The sequence below is a fragment of the Rhopalosiphum maidis genome, chromosome 2, assembly GCF_003676215.2.
Source record: "Rhopalosiphum maidis isolate BTI-1 chromosome 2, ASM367621v3, whole genome shotgun sequence".
Lineage (NCBI taxonomy): Eukaryota > Metazoa > Arthropoda > Insecta > Hemiptera > Aphididae > Rhopalosiphum > Rhopalosiphum maidis.
Genome location: NC_040878.1, coordinates 67138215 through 67155904, shown reverse-complemented (window position 1 = coordinate 67155904; position 17690 = coordinate 67138215). Strand labels below are relative to the sequence as shown.

The 17690-nt window shown below is 33.8% G+C and overlaps 1 protein-coding gene across 5 annotated transcripts in view; it reads right to left on the bottom strand.

Annotated features, from left to right (window-relative positions):
* Nucleotides 1-647: 647 nt before the first annotated feature.
* The window catches only part of LOC113551891 (cilia- and flagella-associated protein 298-like), a 54646-nt gene continuing 37603 nt past the window's right edge, over nucleotides 648-17690 (bottom strand). For 2 of the 5 annotated variants that reach the window (XM_026954450.1, XM_026954448.1), the window contains exon 6: nucleotides 648-3477. In XM_026954450.1, the coding sequence (XP_026810251.1) occupies nucleotides 3364-3477 (114 nt within the window). In that variant the 3' untranslated portion in view covers nucleotides 648-3363. Of the gene's footprint in view, nucleotides 3478-11254; nucleotides 12952-16416; nucleotides 16596-17690 lie in introns of those variants that run through there. The other 3 variants (XM_026954446.1, XM_026954445.1, XM_026954447.1) reach the window with 3 other exon arrangements.

The following is a 17690-nucleotide window of genomic DNA, read 5'->3' as shown; positions in this document are numbered from 1 at the left end:
TTTGTTACGATAAAATAATTGTAATAGTAAACGTGAACAATGAAAGTGCAAAAAAATAGACTCAAAAAATGAAACACTCTATTATTGTACTAGAGAACAATGAAAAATATATTCATAAAATTTGTTTCTTCTTTACAATATTAATGTTAAGATTAAATATAGTAAGTATAAAAAATAAAACGCTCTCAAAAAATTGCCTAAAAACATCTAGGCCTATATAAAAAATGCGTAAATTTAATTTAAACATTAAACGAACAGTAAATGAAGAACATCTAAATTAAGGAAGTCTGTACTTATACAATTAAAATTATCTAAATATTATAAAAAGATTGTTGTTTAAATCTACCCGTACAAATATAATAATAATATGTATCATAAAGGAGCTGCGGTCACAACATTACAAAATTTAAATGTAACAATATAATACTATGATTAGTTCGATTGTATTGTAATTAACATCTATAAATACATAATTAATAAATAAGAAAATCAATTAATTAGAAGTAAATACATCATATATTATATATTATAATTCATATATCGTATATGATATTTATATATAATTTATGTGTGTGTATTTATAATATAATATAATAAACGTGATTAAAATTTTTTAAATAATAATAATAATAATAATAATAATTTGAGATCTTACGACTACTCCATTATTTAATATTTAAACACGTCACAATAATATTATTATATCTACAACGAATAGCACGTATCAGTCTTTTTGGAAATGATATTTAAGTTTATTATATTAGATTTAGTTTCAAAAATGCATAGTAATAAAATAATAATAATAGTATTGTGGCCAATATCTCATCGTCTTTCAAAAGCGGTGCTCTTTACAACACGGTTATTAAAATAGCATTATATCGGTGTATAATACCAATTATAAACCATCATAAGTTATAAGGTACCCACTTATCTGAGCTAAATTATGCGTATGTAACAACAAAAATTATAATGATGATTTCTATTAAAAACAAGGTCTGTTGAAAAAGAAAATATAAAATGGCACCCATATATTTTAAAATATGACATTTTACGGCTATAACCCCCCTCCTTTTGCGCAAGCACGTACTATATAGTGATAGGAATACTAACCGGTAATTTATTGATAAACGCAGGGTTGAAATCGCGTTTTTTTACTCAACTGTATACATCACAACAGTAATAATAAAATTATTATTATTCAATAGCTAAGTAATAGATCGTATCCGTTACACGCTAACAATATAATCAACATCACACATAGTGCACCTGTGGGGTTGGCCGGACTTTAATTTCATATTAGGATATTTTCGTGACCTACAATATTTGTTTGTCAGATGTTCGACTACAATGTCGAAAATGAAAACCCGCGGTGAGCGATAATCATCAAGCGTAGGTTATACAGTAAATAAAATCTGATAAATCACTACAGGGATCTGAGCCAAGCAAACGACAACTGTTTTTTTCACTCTTCTAAAATAACTATTGCCAAAACAACAATTTGAAAAGTCGTATACCTCACGCCATCAAATTAATCAAAATTAAACAAAACTGGTTGTAATATTGTATCTTTACTACTATTATACTAGTATAATATATACTTTAATTTAAGTGAAATACATCCCTTTTTCTAAAAATTAAATTCACAATATTGTTTGAGTCTGGAATATATTTCTTAGTGTGTAGTAGAAGATATAAAGCAGAAAAACAAGGCTATTGGGTTCATTTTCCAAATTGCAGAACAAATTAAAGGATACAGTATAGCTACTCGATGATAATTTGATTTGGGGGGAAACAAAGCGGATATTTCGACTAAGACGTCATCTCGAACACCTTCCCTACATTGACATCATATTACACGGCTACAATTTAATGTTCACCATTTACTATGAATGCACATAGATTCCAACAACTCGCGGTAATTACTGCAATTATGTATAATGCGTACCAATCATTGCGTGTCCGGTTTATGTAATATATGTAGGTAGACGAAACAAAAGCCGCCTCTACGGTATAATAATAACGTTATCAATACAACCAGGTATGTATAAAATTTTACCCTTAACGTGTATAGTATTATTGTTGGCATATATGCAAATAATGTTGTTGTTATTACAAATTATTATCATGCCGAATTTGACGGACAATGCGATGTGTGTGATGATGATATAAAACACGCCGTTATGCCACGTGTATATATATATATATACAGGGCGGAGCACCGAGCGATGTTTTCGCACGGTCTTATCGTGATATGATATGATGCGTAGTTGAAACAGAAGAACTGAACAATCCGACTGTTCGCACTGTATATCCTATATATCGACTCCATTCGTGCGAAACGCGCGCGCCAAAGTACGCGACGAAATTATACATATAAAAAAAAAGTTTGTAAACCGTACGGAATTTCAGAAAGTTTTCCTACAAATCAAAATAGAATGTTTTTTTCGCTCAATATCAAAGTTAATATATTTCTTTTGTACAAAAAAAAGTGGCTTTGTAAGCGTTTTGTGAATAATATTAAACGCACAAAGCGATTTAATTTTTTTTTTTTTTTTTAATAAAATGAAAACATGTTTAAAATACTGAGTCCAAACGTCTTACAACACTAAGATGTTTGTACTTTGTCCATATAATATGATGATTGACCGAATTCGATAATAATAACATTATAAAATTATGATATTATAAATCTTAAATGAAACACGAACGAGCGGGAAAAAAATTCCGTTTTCGCGATACGGTACGACGTACTTATTGTCAATACGAATACAACGAGACACGACCGAAAGAGTAAACATCTGAAATCTTACACGATTTCCTGAAGAACGAATTGCGTGTGTACAATAACATCATATTTATTATAATAGATGATCGTCGAATGATCTAGTTTAATGAACACGCACGTGCAGTGGCACGCGCAAGTCACATATTGGATAATAAAAGACGACCAGTCGGACACTAATACTCCCACTGTCCGTCTACCGGCATGTTATATATTACTTAGTAGGTATAACTGATGATACATTGTGAGGACTATGAAACACTGGCCTAGCGATCGTGATGTCAGTAGTGCCGGGTATATCCCGGGTATACGTACAATATATATTGACCTAGATTACTGTTATCCTATGGTTGCTAATGGTACTGCAAACGAATTAATGAATTACTGTAGTAAGTATAATGAAAATTTAAACTCTCGACGGAAAACCACTACAATTTTATAATTTGAATGAAAATGTAATTAAATGTTATCTATTTATAACAATTATATTGTAAACGCGTAAAGGTATTATTAAATAAAAACGAAAACTGTCCGCGTGATGCGGATCGGACATTATAATATAGTGTCGCGATTATATTAAATCATTTGGTAGGCTTCCAGGAAATGTTATCGATGTGATGCAGATTTCTTTTCAGACTTCTGCCGTCGGCCCAGGGGGAGTTAAGATACACGTCGTCATCGTCTTGGTCAAGTTTCTGAAACATAAAACAATATATAATTATATCTTAAAATATCTCATATAGGAATCCATAATATGATTAATTAAATCAACATTAAAAAATCCTTTATAGCTGTATATCATAATTTGGTTACAAATTGTATCATCGTTTACCAACGTACACTGTGCATTACAAATATTATTTTATGGATTTACTCGGGAAATATATTTACTAAGTTTGTTTTATTAACGAGATTTATAGAATATGGGTTCTATGGATCGCATCATACATTTACTAAATAGTGTGCATACTACGTGCGTATTAGATTATTAGAATACTTCATAAGACCCTCAATAAAATATAATACAACCTCGTCCTGTATGACGATTATATTGTTACATTGATTATTGAAGAACTATTTAAACAAATCTCGTTATATTTATTAGATATAATAAACGATACATAATATTATTATAATATACACGAGAGAAGAAACCCATTCAATATTGGTGTATTTAATTGTTAGTAACATCAAAAATTTTAAAGTGTATAGAATTTATATTAAATGTAATATTAAATATTTAAGACATGTTATGGATATTTATATTGTTACTAGTATACGATTATGCATAAAATATTATTTTTATTTTATTACTTATAATTTAATTTTATACGTATCTAAGCACAGTGAAACAAATAATTTAACTTTAGTTTTTATAATTGCATAAGAACTCAAACACTTAACATTAGCTAGGGGATAATATTCATTTCACGAATAACTAGATTTTTTATATAAACATTTATAGAAGAAAAAAAAAATAATAATTTATAATTGTAGTAAGGCAGGTAGTCACCCTCAGACGACTTAGGTATACTCGTCTCCGCAGCGGTTAACGCACAACTACTGTCCTGCACAACGTATACCGTTTATTGTCTTGGCGCGCGCAATGCAGCTATATTATTATTATTATTATTATTATTATTATTATTATTGTATTATTTTACTGTTTTGAGTACGCGCAGGCGCGTTATGATGAACTCTCGTGGAGAGCTTTGAAAAGCAAAAGTTTATTTTTTACGGCTCGTGAGTTACAAGTGTAGACGGTGATTATAATACGGGAAAAAAAGACCCATCAGAACGCCCCGAGGGACGCGGACGGCTGTTAAATATACAAAATAAGCTACTTTTACCCCAACAGTTTTTAACAATACGAGTGCACAACGCTTCGTACGATGTACGAAATAATAATACGTGGTAATATACCGCAACGGTGGTCGTATTTTTGTGGAGATTTGGACAAACACAAATAACGTCATCATAATTAGCTCTTCGTGCTTCAATACTTATTACTAAATCGGGTTTTCGTTTATTTAAATAAAACGCAATTATAATATGATAGTTATATACGAAAAGTTTATATTTTAAGTCATGCACTGGTGCGCTTAAATAAATAAATCAAAATATCATAAGCCGATTAGTTATTTTAAACGATATTTAACTAAAGTTCATCGGAACGACATTTTATCCATTGCCGACTTGATAATTCGAAATCAATTATATTTTATTAAGTACATATTTCAGATTACGATTCGCTATGCAGACTCGATTGGAAAAATATGATAATAATAATTATCGTTTCCGTTTACAACACGACAAATTAAGTGTGCTACTGAAATGTAATTTAGACACATTTAGTAATATGATATTATGATTACATTCATATGTATTAGTTGTCTAGAGTTTATAATATATTGAATAGGTCATTGGGTCATTGGGTCAACGGTCTCGCGAGTCGTGAGGTGCGTTGTAGGTACGGGATGAAAAAGAAGATCATGCGCTCGCGTGTTTCATTGGAAATTCAACGATTTCATCTCATCACGGCACCCCAGGAAACCCTCGTCCGTGCGGGCGACTTTCGCCAAAGTCAATTCACTACTGCGAACACCGACACCATTTTCTCTGATTTTAATGTTCCTAAATACACACATACACACACACACACATATATATATATATATATACGTGAACAGATAAATCGTTAAGATCGAAGTAACGAGGCGAATCACATCTATATATATTTCACGTATCCAAAAACCTACGTGTGTCTCCGTGTAGGTATGTGTGTGTGTGTGTGTGTGTGTGTGTGTGGGTATAGTACATATACTTAGCGCTGGCGGGGACGATAATTAACGTTTAGATTTATCGCGTTTACACAGCACGCACACACGTAAGGTACGAACGAGCTCGTGGAGATACGCGATACGAAAGATACGCGATTGACGCAAGAGGAAAGCTAACGAGTCGACAACAAAAAAAAAAATACAACCCTGGCCGATTGCTGCTGCAGAGATACGGTTTACAAGGAGAGAAATCGATTTACCGGGAAAATTATAGGTTTCGCACAAGTATGTTTGCTTACCGCGACCCGAATAAACACACAAATAAAACGGTTTGCGTGTATTATAAGTGTACGAAATAATGCGAAAAACGCGTAAATACCTACTACTTATACGATGAGCAGCAATTACCGTGACGCGAGCTGTAATAAGATTTTTAATATTTTTAATAATTTTATAATTCGACGAAAAAACTGATATAAATATATATATAATATGTTGCATCCACTTGATGAAATTATCCAGTTCATGAAATGGAAACCGTTTTTTTCCACTTAGTGAATTAACTAAAAATTTCATGAAGTGGATATATTTTCACGAAATGGATACCTAAATTTCATAGTGAAAAATTTGTTTTATCAAATGACCATCTACCAGATGAAACCAAATATAATATTATAATTATATAACTGTATAATAATATTATAATATTATACTGCCATTGGTTCTAATAATACATAATCCATACATCACAATATTTATATTGTTATATTATGACTATCACAATATATTATATTTTAATGATATTATATTAAAATATAAGATTTAATGAAATACAAATATAATATACAATCGTTGTCATTTTATTTTTTTACGACAATCGTTATCTTATTTAATCTAATATGTCTAATCTGCTTCACGACTAGGCTAAGCTTTTATAATTGTATTGCTGTAGGCATGGGGATACGTTTAATAAAGATTATCTATAGGCAAGGCTCCCACAAGGGGAGGAGCTGATGGACTTTGAGTACAGGGGCCCGGATATTTTAAGGGCTCGTGGGCCCGTTGAAATTTAATTGTAATTTTTATTAAGTTATATTAAGGGCCCGGATAAACATTTAGTACCGGGTCCCGATATTGTATGTGGAGGCCCTGTCTATAAGTATCTATTCTGGTATACACGGCTTTCGTTGGTTGTAATACGTATAGTATTTTATAGTTATTCATTTTGAGGTGTGGACTGTATATTACGGTAGAGGGTTTGAAAAACGAAATAAGTAATTTCTCGTTGTGCCGTAGCGACGGCTTACTATTGGTAAAATTACTAAGATTAGAGGAGGTACAAATATGTGCTGGCCAACTCTAACGGGTATTAAATAATAAACTATAATATAAAATAAATAATAAATAACAAAATATGACCAAAACGTCAACGTGGGGCTGATGCCACTTGAGACGACAACACTCGCAGTAGCTGATGGTGACGGTGAAAATCGGTGGTAACGGTGAAGGTGACAGTAGGTGGTCGTAATAAGGATAGAGACCTAACACGGTCGGACAGTCGAAAAACTCGATATGCACAAAACTTATATACAAAACGGTTGGACACAAATCTGTGACTAGCGTATAATGACGTGTTGTTTATAATACGTTCGATACACGTACACATACACACACACTACAGCCGATAGTAATGATTTTGCGGACATAATATCGGTTATTGTCGTCCAAAAAATAGTTTTAAGTGTATTTCTAAAATTAATTTTTACTCAAAAATTACATTTCTTAAAAAACATTATATAATATTATAATATTATATTTTCTTTCACTAAGTGGCTATTTGGTGAAAAAAATTACACGATATGAAATTTTAGTATTCATTACGTAAAAAGATATTCACTTTATGAAATTTTTAATTATTTCACTAAGTTGAAAAAAAAACGGTTTCCATTTCATGAACTGGATAATTTTTCATGAAATGGACAGTTTCATCAAATGGGTGCGACATATATATGTATATATAAAGATAATGGTTTAGTGCCTGTGGTAATACAAACACATGCACATAGCACATTATATAAACACTATTGACGATTAATACATCTCTGTAAATAAAACTAAATACAGCAGGACAGGCAACAGTGTTTTCTCGTTTTCATGAGTTAAAATTTTAAGATAAAGAGGAAATGTATATTTCCCTGCAGTGTAAGCTTACCTATATTATATTAATTTTTAATTTTATTATCAATAAAACTAAACAAATAAATAAGCTACTTATTTAATTTCATGACGTTAACTACATTATTGTACACGTCGAATCCTCCAGTACTATGACTTTATTCTCTGTATAATAAATACGAGTACTATTATAATACATAAGTATTAAATCCTTAAAATGCTTAATGAGGAACTTCGAATCAGAATTACTACAACAATATGACGTGCCGGTAGTTCCGTATGAGTACCGAAACATTAAAAATTGGTTTCCAGTTAGAATAACTATTTAAATATTTTATAGCTTTTGAAAAATAATAGTTAATAATTTTTATTTTGTGTTACTGTAACCAAACAAAAATAAATAACAGAACTATAGAATTTACTATATACTATATTTTCTAAAGAATCGATATTAGCAATAATTTTATGATCAAACAAATATTATATTTGTGCAGTTAAAAGTATAATATTGATGTACCGATTTCATTTTTAATTTATAAATTATATATCATATGTAATATTTATTTTGGACCTGTTTTTGCATTAAAAATTTGTAAGCCGTATTAGCAGCGTACAAACATAAACTTCACATGAACATCACAAATTAAACACCGAAGCATAAGTGTGGGAAAATCCCAGTAGGAACTGACTTAGAATATATTGCATAAAAAGAGAAAACAATGGTTAGATTTTAAAATTTTGATTCGTGAGAAAACCACTCAAGAATAAAGGGGTTCTTAAGTGCGCCGCGGGAAGGATGACTGCGTTTAAAACTAACCGATTTGTTTATTATTATTGCAACCACTCGTCGTATAAATGAAATCGTTTTAATAACTACATAATATGTATAATATATACTTTCAAAGTTCAAATAACGATATCGCGTGTCGCGTGGTATTATACAAAAAACGGTGCGCTTATAAAATATTATAATTGTTAGGTTTCTACCATCATATACCATCAAGTAAACTGCAGACTATATCTCACTGATAAACGATGTGGTTTTACTAGGTATATCATATTTTATTCTATGATATATATCGCATAATGTGCATATAAATTTCATAATATATATTAACGACAAAGCGTACGCACCATTACCTGCGAGTTCATATAGTAAATCAAAATATATAGGTAAACGAAATACTACAAAATATTTTATTATTATTTCTTACAATAAATGATTACTATAAATAGGATTACAGAAATAATTCAAGAGTGTTTCGGTTAAATGACAATCTTATACACAATTTTCAAAAACTGACTTAAGAAAAAAAGAAATGTCGTTGAATCAACAGAATATATAAGATTAATAATTATATATGTATAATATATTACGTTTAAGCGAAAATTTACAGTATAGCACGTTTACGCTAAACCGCAATATCGTAGTTGCCGACTGTTTCGATGGTCAGCGTGAGAAAAAATAATGAGGCGGGAAAGTGTACATGACAGCGTCGCGTCGATAAAATACGATGTATATAATAATATATTAAATTAATAATTATTCTGCGACAAAGCGCGTTAAATAATCTTCTCGATTATTATTAACGAAATGGCCTGCCGGGCACGATTAAACTAATAGGTATACTCATTGCGTTTCTCTAATTATCGCGTGAAAATGTTAAAGTTTGGTACGCGACAATCACTTCATGCTCGAAAATTTCTTTGAATCATTTTCACCATATATAAGTATCATCACAAGATTATTTATATATATAGTACAATAATATAATGGGATGATACTTTTCTAACTTATTAGCTAAAAACTTACGGGGCACGTAAAATATTTTTGTGTATACGTACAACATAGCAGTGTTATTGTGACGTGGGTGTTAACACTGTTAATATATATATATACAAATGCTATATTGTTACATCACGGTGGTGTATGCAATTCCTTTCGCTAAGATTTCTATGGAATCTTCGGATGAAACGCAAAAACGACACACCTTTACACATTACATTATTAAGTTATAATAATACATTATAGCTGCACTAGAATAAGTACATCACGATGATCGCTAGTGTAAAAACTTATATTACGTATAAACTGATGAAAAACTAGAACGACGACGAGCACTCGCTGCTTTAAGGTGTGATATGTGATTTTATGAACGTTCGATTATTATTATTATTATTACTCTTACTTTAATCGTTTCCGTAATTGTGTAAAAAACAGTATTTACAAATTAACAATATTATAATCAACATCCAATCTACATAATCAAACAATATAATACACAGGAAACTGTATACAATAATAATAAATATTCGAATTACTAGTATAGTATACAATTATACTGGTATTAATAAATCATCCGCAAGCAATACGTATAGCATTCTTATTACGTTATTCAATTGTACATCATATACAATATACTATACATACTGACTTAGAACCCTCCCGTCCCAAGATTGGCGGAAAAAGTATCTTCTAACCCCCTGGGTGTTTTGTCAGTTTCATACTAGTGACAATTTCATAAATAATTGATTATTTTTTTTTCATATCCTTTATACAACTTTTATAAATGTGAAATATACACAAAACACAGATTTCTCCGACTATTGTGGGGAAGATTATATACTAGTACCAAAATATTGTTTACGTTACCGATATATGGATAATGTGAGATTTTCTTGGTTAGGGTTTAAAAGGAAAGAAAACAAAGTCAATCAAATACATAACTATACAAGCTAATTCGCTTTAATACTTGTTAAAATTAAGATATTGTTTAAACACGATAAGTAAGACTTGAGTTTCTTAAATTCTTTTCATTCCCAAGAAAAAGTTGTGATGATTTTCTTCTGTTAATTAAGAATATATTATTATAACAAACAAAAAGAGTCTGTAGTATGAATTCCATTATTACGATTGTTATACAATAAACTAGTATGAATTTCGTGAAAATAGTCAAAGCTCAGACATAAGGTCTAGTTAAATTTGGTGGAGAGTTTTCACGATCAGTTTAACGAGACTACAGTCTTCAAATAGGGTAGCGGCAAATTAACGTAGCTGTTGGAAAAGATGTGTAAGATTAAACTACTTTAAAATTAACGGATGCATGAAAAACAGCAAGGACAGGACGTACGTAAATACGTTATAGCATGTAGTATTGCACATGTTAATGCGTTGTTTTAATTCTGAGTTTAGCCGTAATTGTCTTTTCGTGGGCTTTCGAACTATGACAGATATAGAAAAAATAAATAGAACAACCGTTCTTTATTTTTAACGCGTTTTCAATTAAATCTATAATCAATGTTGTAAAATAGAATTGTTGACTGTATTATGATGAGATCAATTTCCTACTTATTACCGACTTTATATATATAAATAACCCTAAAAACACATCGAAACTTTAATAAATAATCATATGGTTTAAATAGTTAATTTTTTTAGCAGTGGTCCGTTTAATTATCTTTAGAAAATAAAAATTAACGATAATGAAGCAAAAGTGAAAAAAATTAAGAACCATACCCAGTGGAATTAGTTGGAAACTGTGAGGCGGAGGTAGCGACGGTTTTTACCGACCGTTCGATGCTGCTATCGCACACGCTCGCTTCACAGTCGTCATTTTCGTCTGACCACTCGCCCCTGGACGGTTCATTCGAGTCTGATTGTCTGAGCGTATGTTCGGAAAGGCGGAGCGCGTTCACATAGTCGGCGATGGAGTCGTCCACGCCCAGCGTGGACCTGAGCTGATCGCCGTAATACGTTTCGGACGCATCGTCGTCGTCGTAGTCATTGATATCAATGCGGTCGCCTCGTCGACGGTACAACTGTTCGCTGCCGGGCGTTCCGGTGCCGATGGGTGAAGTCGGCGCGGCGGCAGCACTGCTGTTGTTGGTAAGCGGCGTAGCCTCCGAACCAGATTTAGCCCGAGAAGCGGAACCACCACCGCCACTACAACCGTAGCCCGCCGCACTTCCAGTACCGACACCGCTTCCGGTAACGCCACCACCGCCAACCATTCGTCGGACCACGCGACGCTTAACTTTGGGCTTGCGGTGCCGGCCGGCGTACACACAGAAATACGCGAGCGCTACGTACACGACGGACACTACGAAACACGGTATGGGAAACACCATAGAGTACACCAGCTGTCTGGTGCTCTTGGCCAGGTCCAATTCGGTGATAACCACCCACGGTTCGACACGGCTGTAGTAACACGGGTAGCTGGCGCCCACCTCAAAGTACTTGACCCGGAACTCGGTGCAGTTGAGGTGAGGTGGATAACCACACCCCTTGACATTGGGGTATATGCGGGCTAGGGAATACGTCCACCCGGACGCCGGCTCGGGCTCGATGGGCCGGTAGCCACGTACGAGTAACGACCGCTGATGTCGGGCATTCAAGTCTCTCGCCCGGTCCCCGGGTACGGTGTAGTTGACGAATATCTGTGCGCACTCATATATCTCTCGAGTGCAGCCCTCCCGGCACGACGCCCAGCCACCCGGGAGCGAACAGTTGGACGCACCCTCGCGGATCTCTGAATGCGCGGTCACGCACGTTGTGGGCGTTTCGTCGAACTCCATCAGTATGGTCGTGATGGCCGGTTCGATGAGGAACGGTACCAAAAACAGAAACACAAACAGACTGACGATGCCTAGCAGTATGAAGAAAGTAGTCAAGTAGAACAGCACCCGTTCCCGGAGCTCCTCCAGTCGCTTCTTCTCTGCCTCTTCACGCTGCTGTTTCTCCAACTGCTGCTCGATCGCCGCTGCCGCGTCGTTCGCCGCTGCCGGCCCGTCGTCATCCATCAGCTCATCATGGCACGTGGCCGTAGCCGCGCTCTCGCCTTACCGGCCGGCTGCGTGATATTCCCATTCTCTACGCGGTTGTTTCAATTTAGTTTAGTTTGCTTATTTATTATTATTACTATATTATACGGCCGGCGTATTCCGAATTAAAACAAATTGAGCACACGTTTCACAAAAAAAAAAATTTCTTAAAAATCAAATAACACCTCATTGAACTATATTTTTTCGTCGTTTCCAGAGTAGTATTCAGGCCGCTTAAGTAGTTCGTCGTCGTCGTCTTCTGTCAATTGCCGAGGAGCGTGGAGAAGCGATTGTGACGTTTAATCGTTCGGTCAGGTCCATTTTCCTGGGAGTATTATAGAAGTATAATATAAGTGGTAGATATGGTCATCTACTCGGCTCCGTTTGCACGGCCTAAAACGCATATTGTTATGAAAAACACAAGCGCACACAGTTGTATATCGTTTCACCAGCGCAATTACAACGAAAACTTTCTCGATCCCAACGCGGTAAACTAAATTTGGATAGGGGTAGCTGGAGTAGGTTGATATTTTACGCACGTATTTGTATTGTATAAATATAATGTACCTTATATATACCTACTCTTAAATTTTGTTCAACGCCGCCGCACAACTAATACACACGTACCGTACTTCTTTATGTATGTATTATATCCGCTAACAAACTTATAACAAGAAAGATATAATATATGCCGTTAAAAGACGAATGAGAAATGAATTCTTAAGCCAAAATAACTTATATTTATTCACGTTCCACATGTTAAAGACACTATACATATGTAATATGCATTATAATATATGTACTGAATTTGTTTGAACCACCGCGCAATCAATCGTTTTACGCATAACTAAAGGTAATAATAATTTTACACGGTAATGGGTGTGATATGTATGTTCTCAATTCGCTTCGGTATTTTTAATTTTTAAGGACATTGAATATAAACTAGTACCACTATCTCATAACGACTAATATAGTAATATTATAATTATTTTATAAAGCCACTCATCTCCACACCAAAACCAATACCTTCCTTTAGTATATAATACGCGAATTTGTATAAATGAAAAAATTTAAAAATCAAAACAAACAAAAATTAAAAACGTTTAAAAAATTATCTTTATACTAGTGGATTATACATATATATATATATATATATATGTGTGTGTGTGTGTGTATATATTATATAATTATTACTATTATTACTATTATTAATAGCTACTAGCATAAACTAAGATAGCTCAACAACTACAATATATTATATTATTATAGCTTATTTTCCGAAAGCCTCTATCAATAACATTACGATGTCTCGCGACAGCGTACGTTTATAATATTACACGTAAATATAGTGAGATAGTAAAAGAGATAGAGCAAGAGAGAGAGAGGAAGGATACGAACGCTACTAAAACACGCACGAATCTCGTTTGTTGTTATTATTTTCGAATAAAGTACAATACGCAGTACGTGAAAACTATATACTTGCATTACATATTAGATATATATAAAATATACTATACACACAACTACATTATATAGCTTGCGACTTATTGTTCACGCGCGTCCTCTATAAACCTATTATACGCTTAGTACGTATTGTTTTTTTCGTTAACGCATAATGTTATAATGTATATCGTGTACATAATATAAAGAATAAAATATACCAGACGATTTTTTATTCAACACGACAGACTACATTATCGTAGTCGTATTAACAGTTTTATGTTTTTGAAGGGAAAAAGCATTTGTTGGTAAGAACAAATTTAAAGTAATAACTGCAGATAACGATATACACGATATGTTGGTATACACCTACATATTTTTTTCAATTTTTCCATATTTTTTATCTTGGTCATATCATTTAAGTTTTTGCTATATTCAAATAATTTTGCCAATACTGTTAGATATCGAACCGATAAATTTAATTATTTATTAGAATTTTTAGTTTATATATAGTTGAGCAAAGTAGAGCATAACTATTTTACTGGGTATTCCTTGCAACTTTTACCACTCTTATCTATAAACTTTAAGGGCTTATAAATAAAATAAAAACTATATCGGTTCGATATTCGATATTTGTATAATATATACCACTATATTCAAAAAATATGAGCAATAATAAAAAATATGAATAGCTATACCAAAAGTTAAAATTATAAAAAATAAAAAAAAAATTAGATCACAAATATATGGATATTATAGTCCATAATATTATGTATCATTAAATTACAGTATATCAAACTGTAATTTAAATAATAAAAATATGGAATTTAAACTAATGTAAAGATAAAGTACAAAAAAGTACGATAGAGTCAGACCAAAACAATTCCATTTGAGAAATAAAAAAAGTTCACTTGCACAGGTGTTCATCGTATTTAAATAAACGGTCTGTAATAAAATATACGTTTATTAGCGTTTCGTAAACTTTTTACCTGCCTATACAGAAGTATGTATAGATATTATACTTGCTTGTTTTAATGAAACACAAATTAAAATTAAATTAAATGGGGTCACTAACTTTGATACAAAAATAATGGATATTACGTAAGACTGTAACGTACAATTCCCCATTTATGTTTGTATCGTAAAATGTAAATATCCCTCCGGACGGATATAAGCGATGTTCAAAGCATATGTACGTTATATAATATTTACCTACACTAAAATATATTCAAAATTCATTAACTTAAAATGTTCATAATATTCAAATTCATATCACACAATGTTTATTTTAAAAATAATTTTTTTTCCGTGATAGGTAGATACTTTTATAACTTCAAAACACACGGTTTATTCAAACAGATTACTAGTATTATATAATAATACATTATAATATAATAGATAACGCATTTAACATTCGATAAATGAACGTACATTTATCTACACAAGTACCTATATATCACAATTTAGACGTGATTTTCGAATATTCGTGGAATATTAGAGTGTAATATATCCTCGAACAACGCGCATTATAATATGTATAGCTACTCGAATGGAACGAAAATAGATCGTGATCAAAATTCGGAAATTTCGGAACTGTGAATGGTGATCGACGAGAAAATACATGATCGCGTTATTATATACATATCCTATACGGGTATAATAGAGGTAGAGCTCGAGATAAAAATAATATATTGTGAAAAATCGTAGATCACGTATGTAGATTAGAGGAACTCTGTATACAAAGCATGTCAGCTGCGGCGGTGGTGGTGGCGGCGTCAGAGATCGAGAAAGTTGCGTCGGATTATGCCGGGCAAAACTGTATAATATATGAACATAAACTAGGTATAACGATATATTAATATATAGTATACAAAATTTTATATTAACAGAGGCGGATCAAACATACTTTTGATGGTTTGCCGAACCAAAAAATTCCGTGATTAAGTGATGAGAGTTGGTCATGGGCAAATTATATTTTACGTAATTTTCGAAGTATAAATTTACTTTTGAGGATTACAGTTATAAAATATTCATAGGTATGTAGTACGTACAGAGGTACGGTTATACAATTTAAATTGAACAATACTAAAATACAAATTGATTTTGAAATGGATAAAACAACGGATATTTATAGAAAATAGTACTTAGTCATAATATATAATGATCTAGACATCGAAGCGTATCGACGAATGGGACACTATTACGCTGTTTCCATTGGTATTAATTTGATGAACAATTATTATTATAATATTATGTAATTAATATACGAGCCGCGATCTCGTTTGCGGGACGGGTGTACGTTAAGAAAGAGTCTCGGATCAAAAAAATAAAATAAAATTTTTTTTAAAAAATTCGCGGTCTCGGGCCGCCTCTGTTAAATAGAAAAAAATTATCAATGTAATATCAAAATATTATTACAATGCACAACGATGCGGAGACAATATAACGTACCGTGTGCAGGCGGAGCGACTGCGGCGGAGGCGTAATAACGTGATGACACGGCGCGCTGCTGCTGCTGCGACGGCGGCAGCGACGGCGACGGTTAACGTGCTACTGAGAGAGCTCCGTCGGCGGCCAGCGATACGCGGTTCTACGGCGGCGGCGGCGACCCAGCGGATTGATCGAGAGATCGAGCGGAGGAGCGACGTCGCCGGCGTGCGCTGCTCCTCAGTGCGATGCAGAGCGGCGAGCGTTGTTCAGTTCGGCGGGGGACCGGGCGCCGTCTAGCGGTGTCCCGGCGGCCGCCGCGCGCGCGTGTCGTCCCGTTCAGCGACGGACAGACGGACGGACGGCCGACGAGCGCGTGCGCGCATGCGCGATCGGGAATTACCGCCGCGACGGCAGATACGCGTATTGTGTGTAATGTATATAATATATATATATATATATGCGTATAATTGCACGACGGTTGGAAAAGAAAAAATTAGCGAAAAAAGACAGCCACCGCACACCGTGACCGTGTTTATACTGCCGTCAAACACCAGTCGCGTTAGAAAAAGATAATGTGTTTACAACCCCATCACACAACAGGCGACGATAATCACGACACGTTATATTTAACTCTATGAAGGCTAAGTCGTATGCCAATCATTTCGATCTCGAAATACTCCCGACGGTCCGCTATTCTCAAATATAAATATTCCTATATATAGGTAACCTGCTCACCTACGGCTGACGTTACGACAATGTGTGCTCACGTATACTTATAGACTTCTCGATCTCGAGTAAACAGCGATATATTATTATCGTGTCCTGAAGCAGGTTATGGTCACCGCGCCATGGCCTGGTGACTGTAAAATGTGGCGAGAGGGTAGGAGGTCACATAATGGGACACAATTCAGCCAATCGATAAGGCTCGTTCGCCCTATATTTTATATATATATATATATATATTATATGCGTATGTGTCGCGGCAGCGGAGAGGGTTCGCAGAGTGACGGTGTACTTCAATGGGGAGAGTGGAGGTCTCGATAACGATGATTTGACGTAAAGTATTTTATGCACGTGCCGCGGGGGTGAACGGAATGCGATGTATTATGTTTAGACGATAAATATTATTTAGTATAATACGCGTGTTTAGCAATGACGATCTATAGCTGCATGTATTACGCAACGACGATACGAGGAACTGAAGTCCCAAAACTTTGGCCAGTCTGTCGGTCCGTTTTTTTTTCATGTATATATTTAGAAAC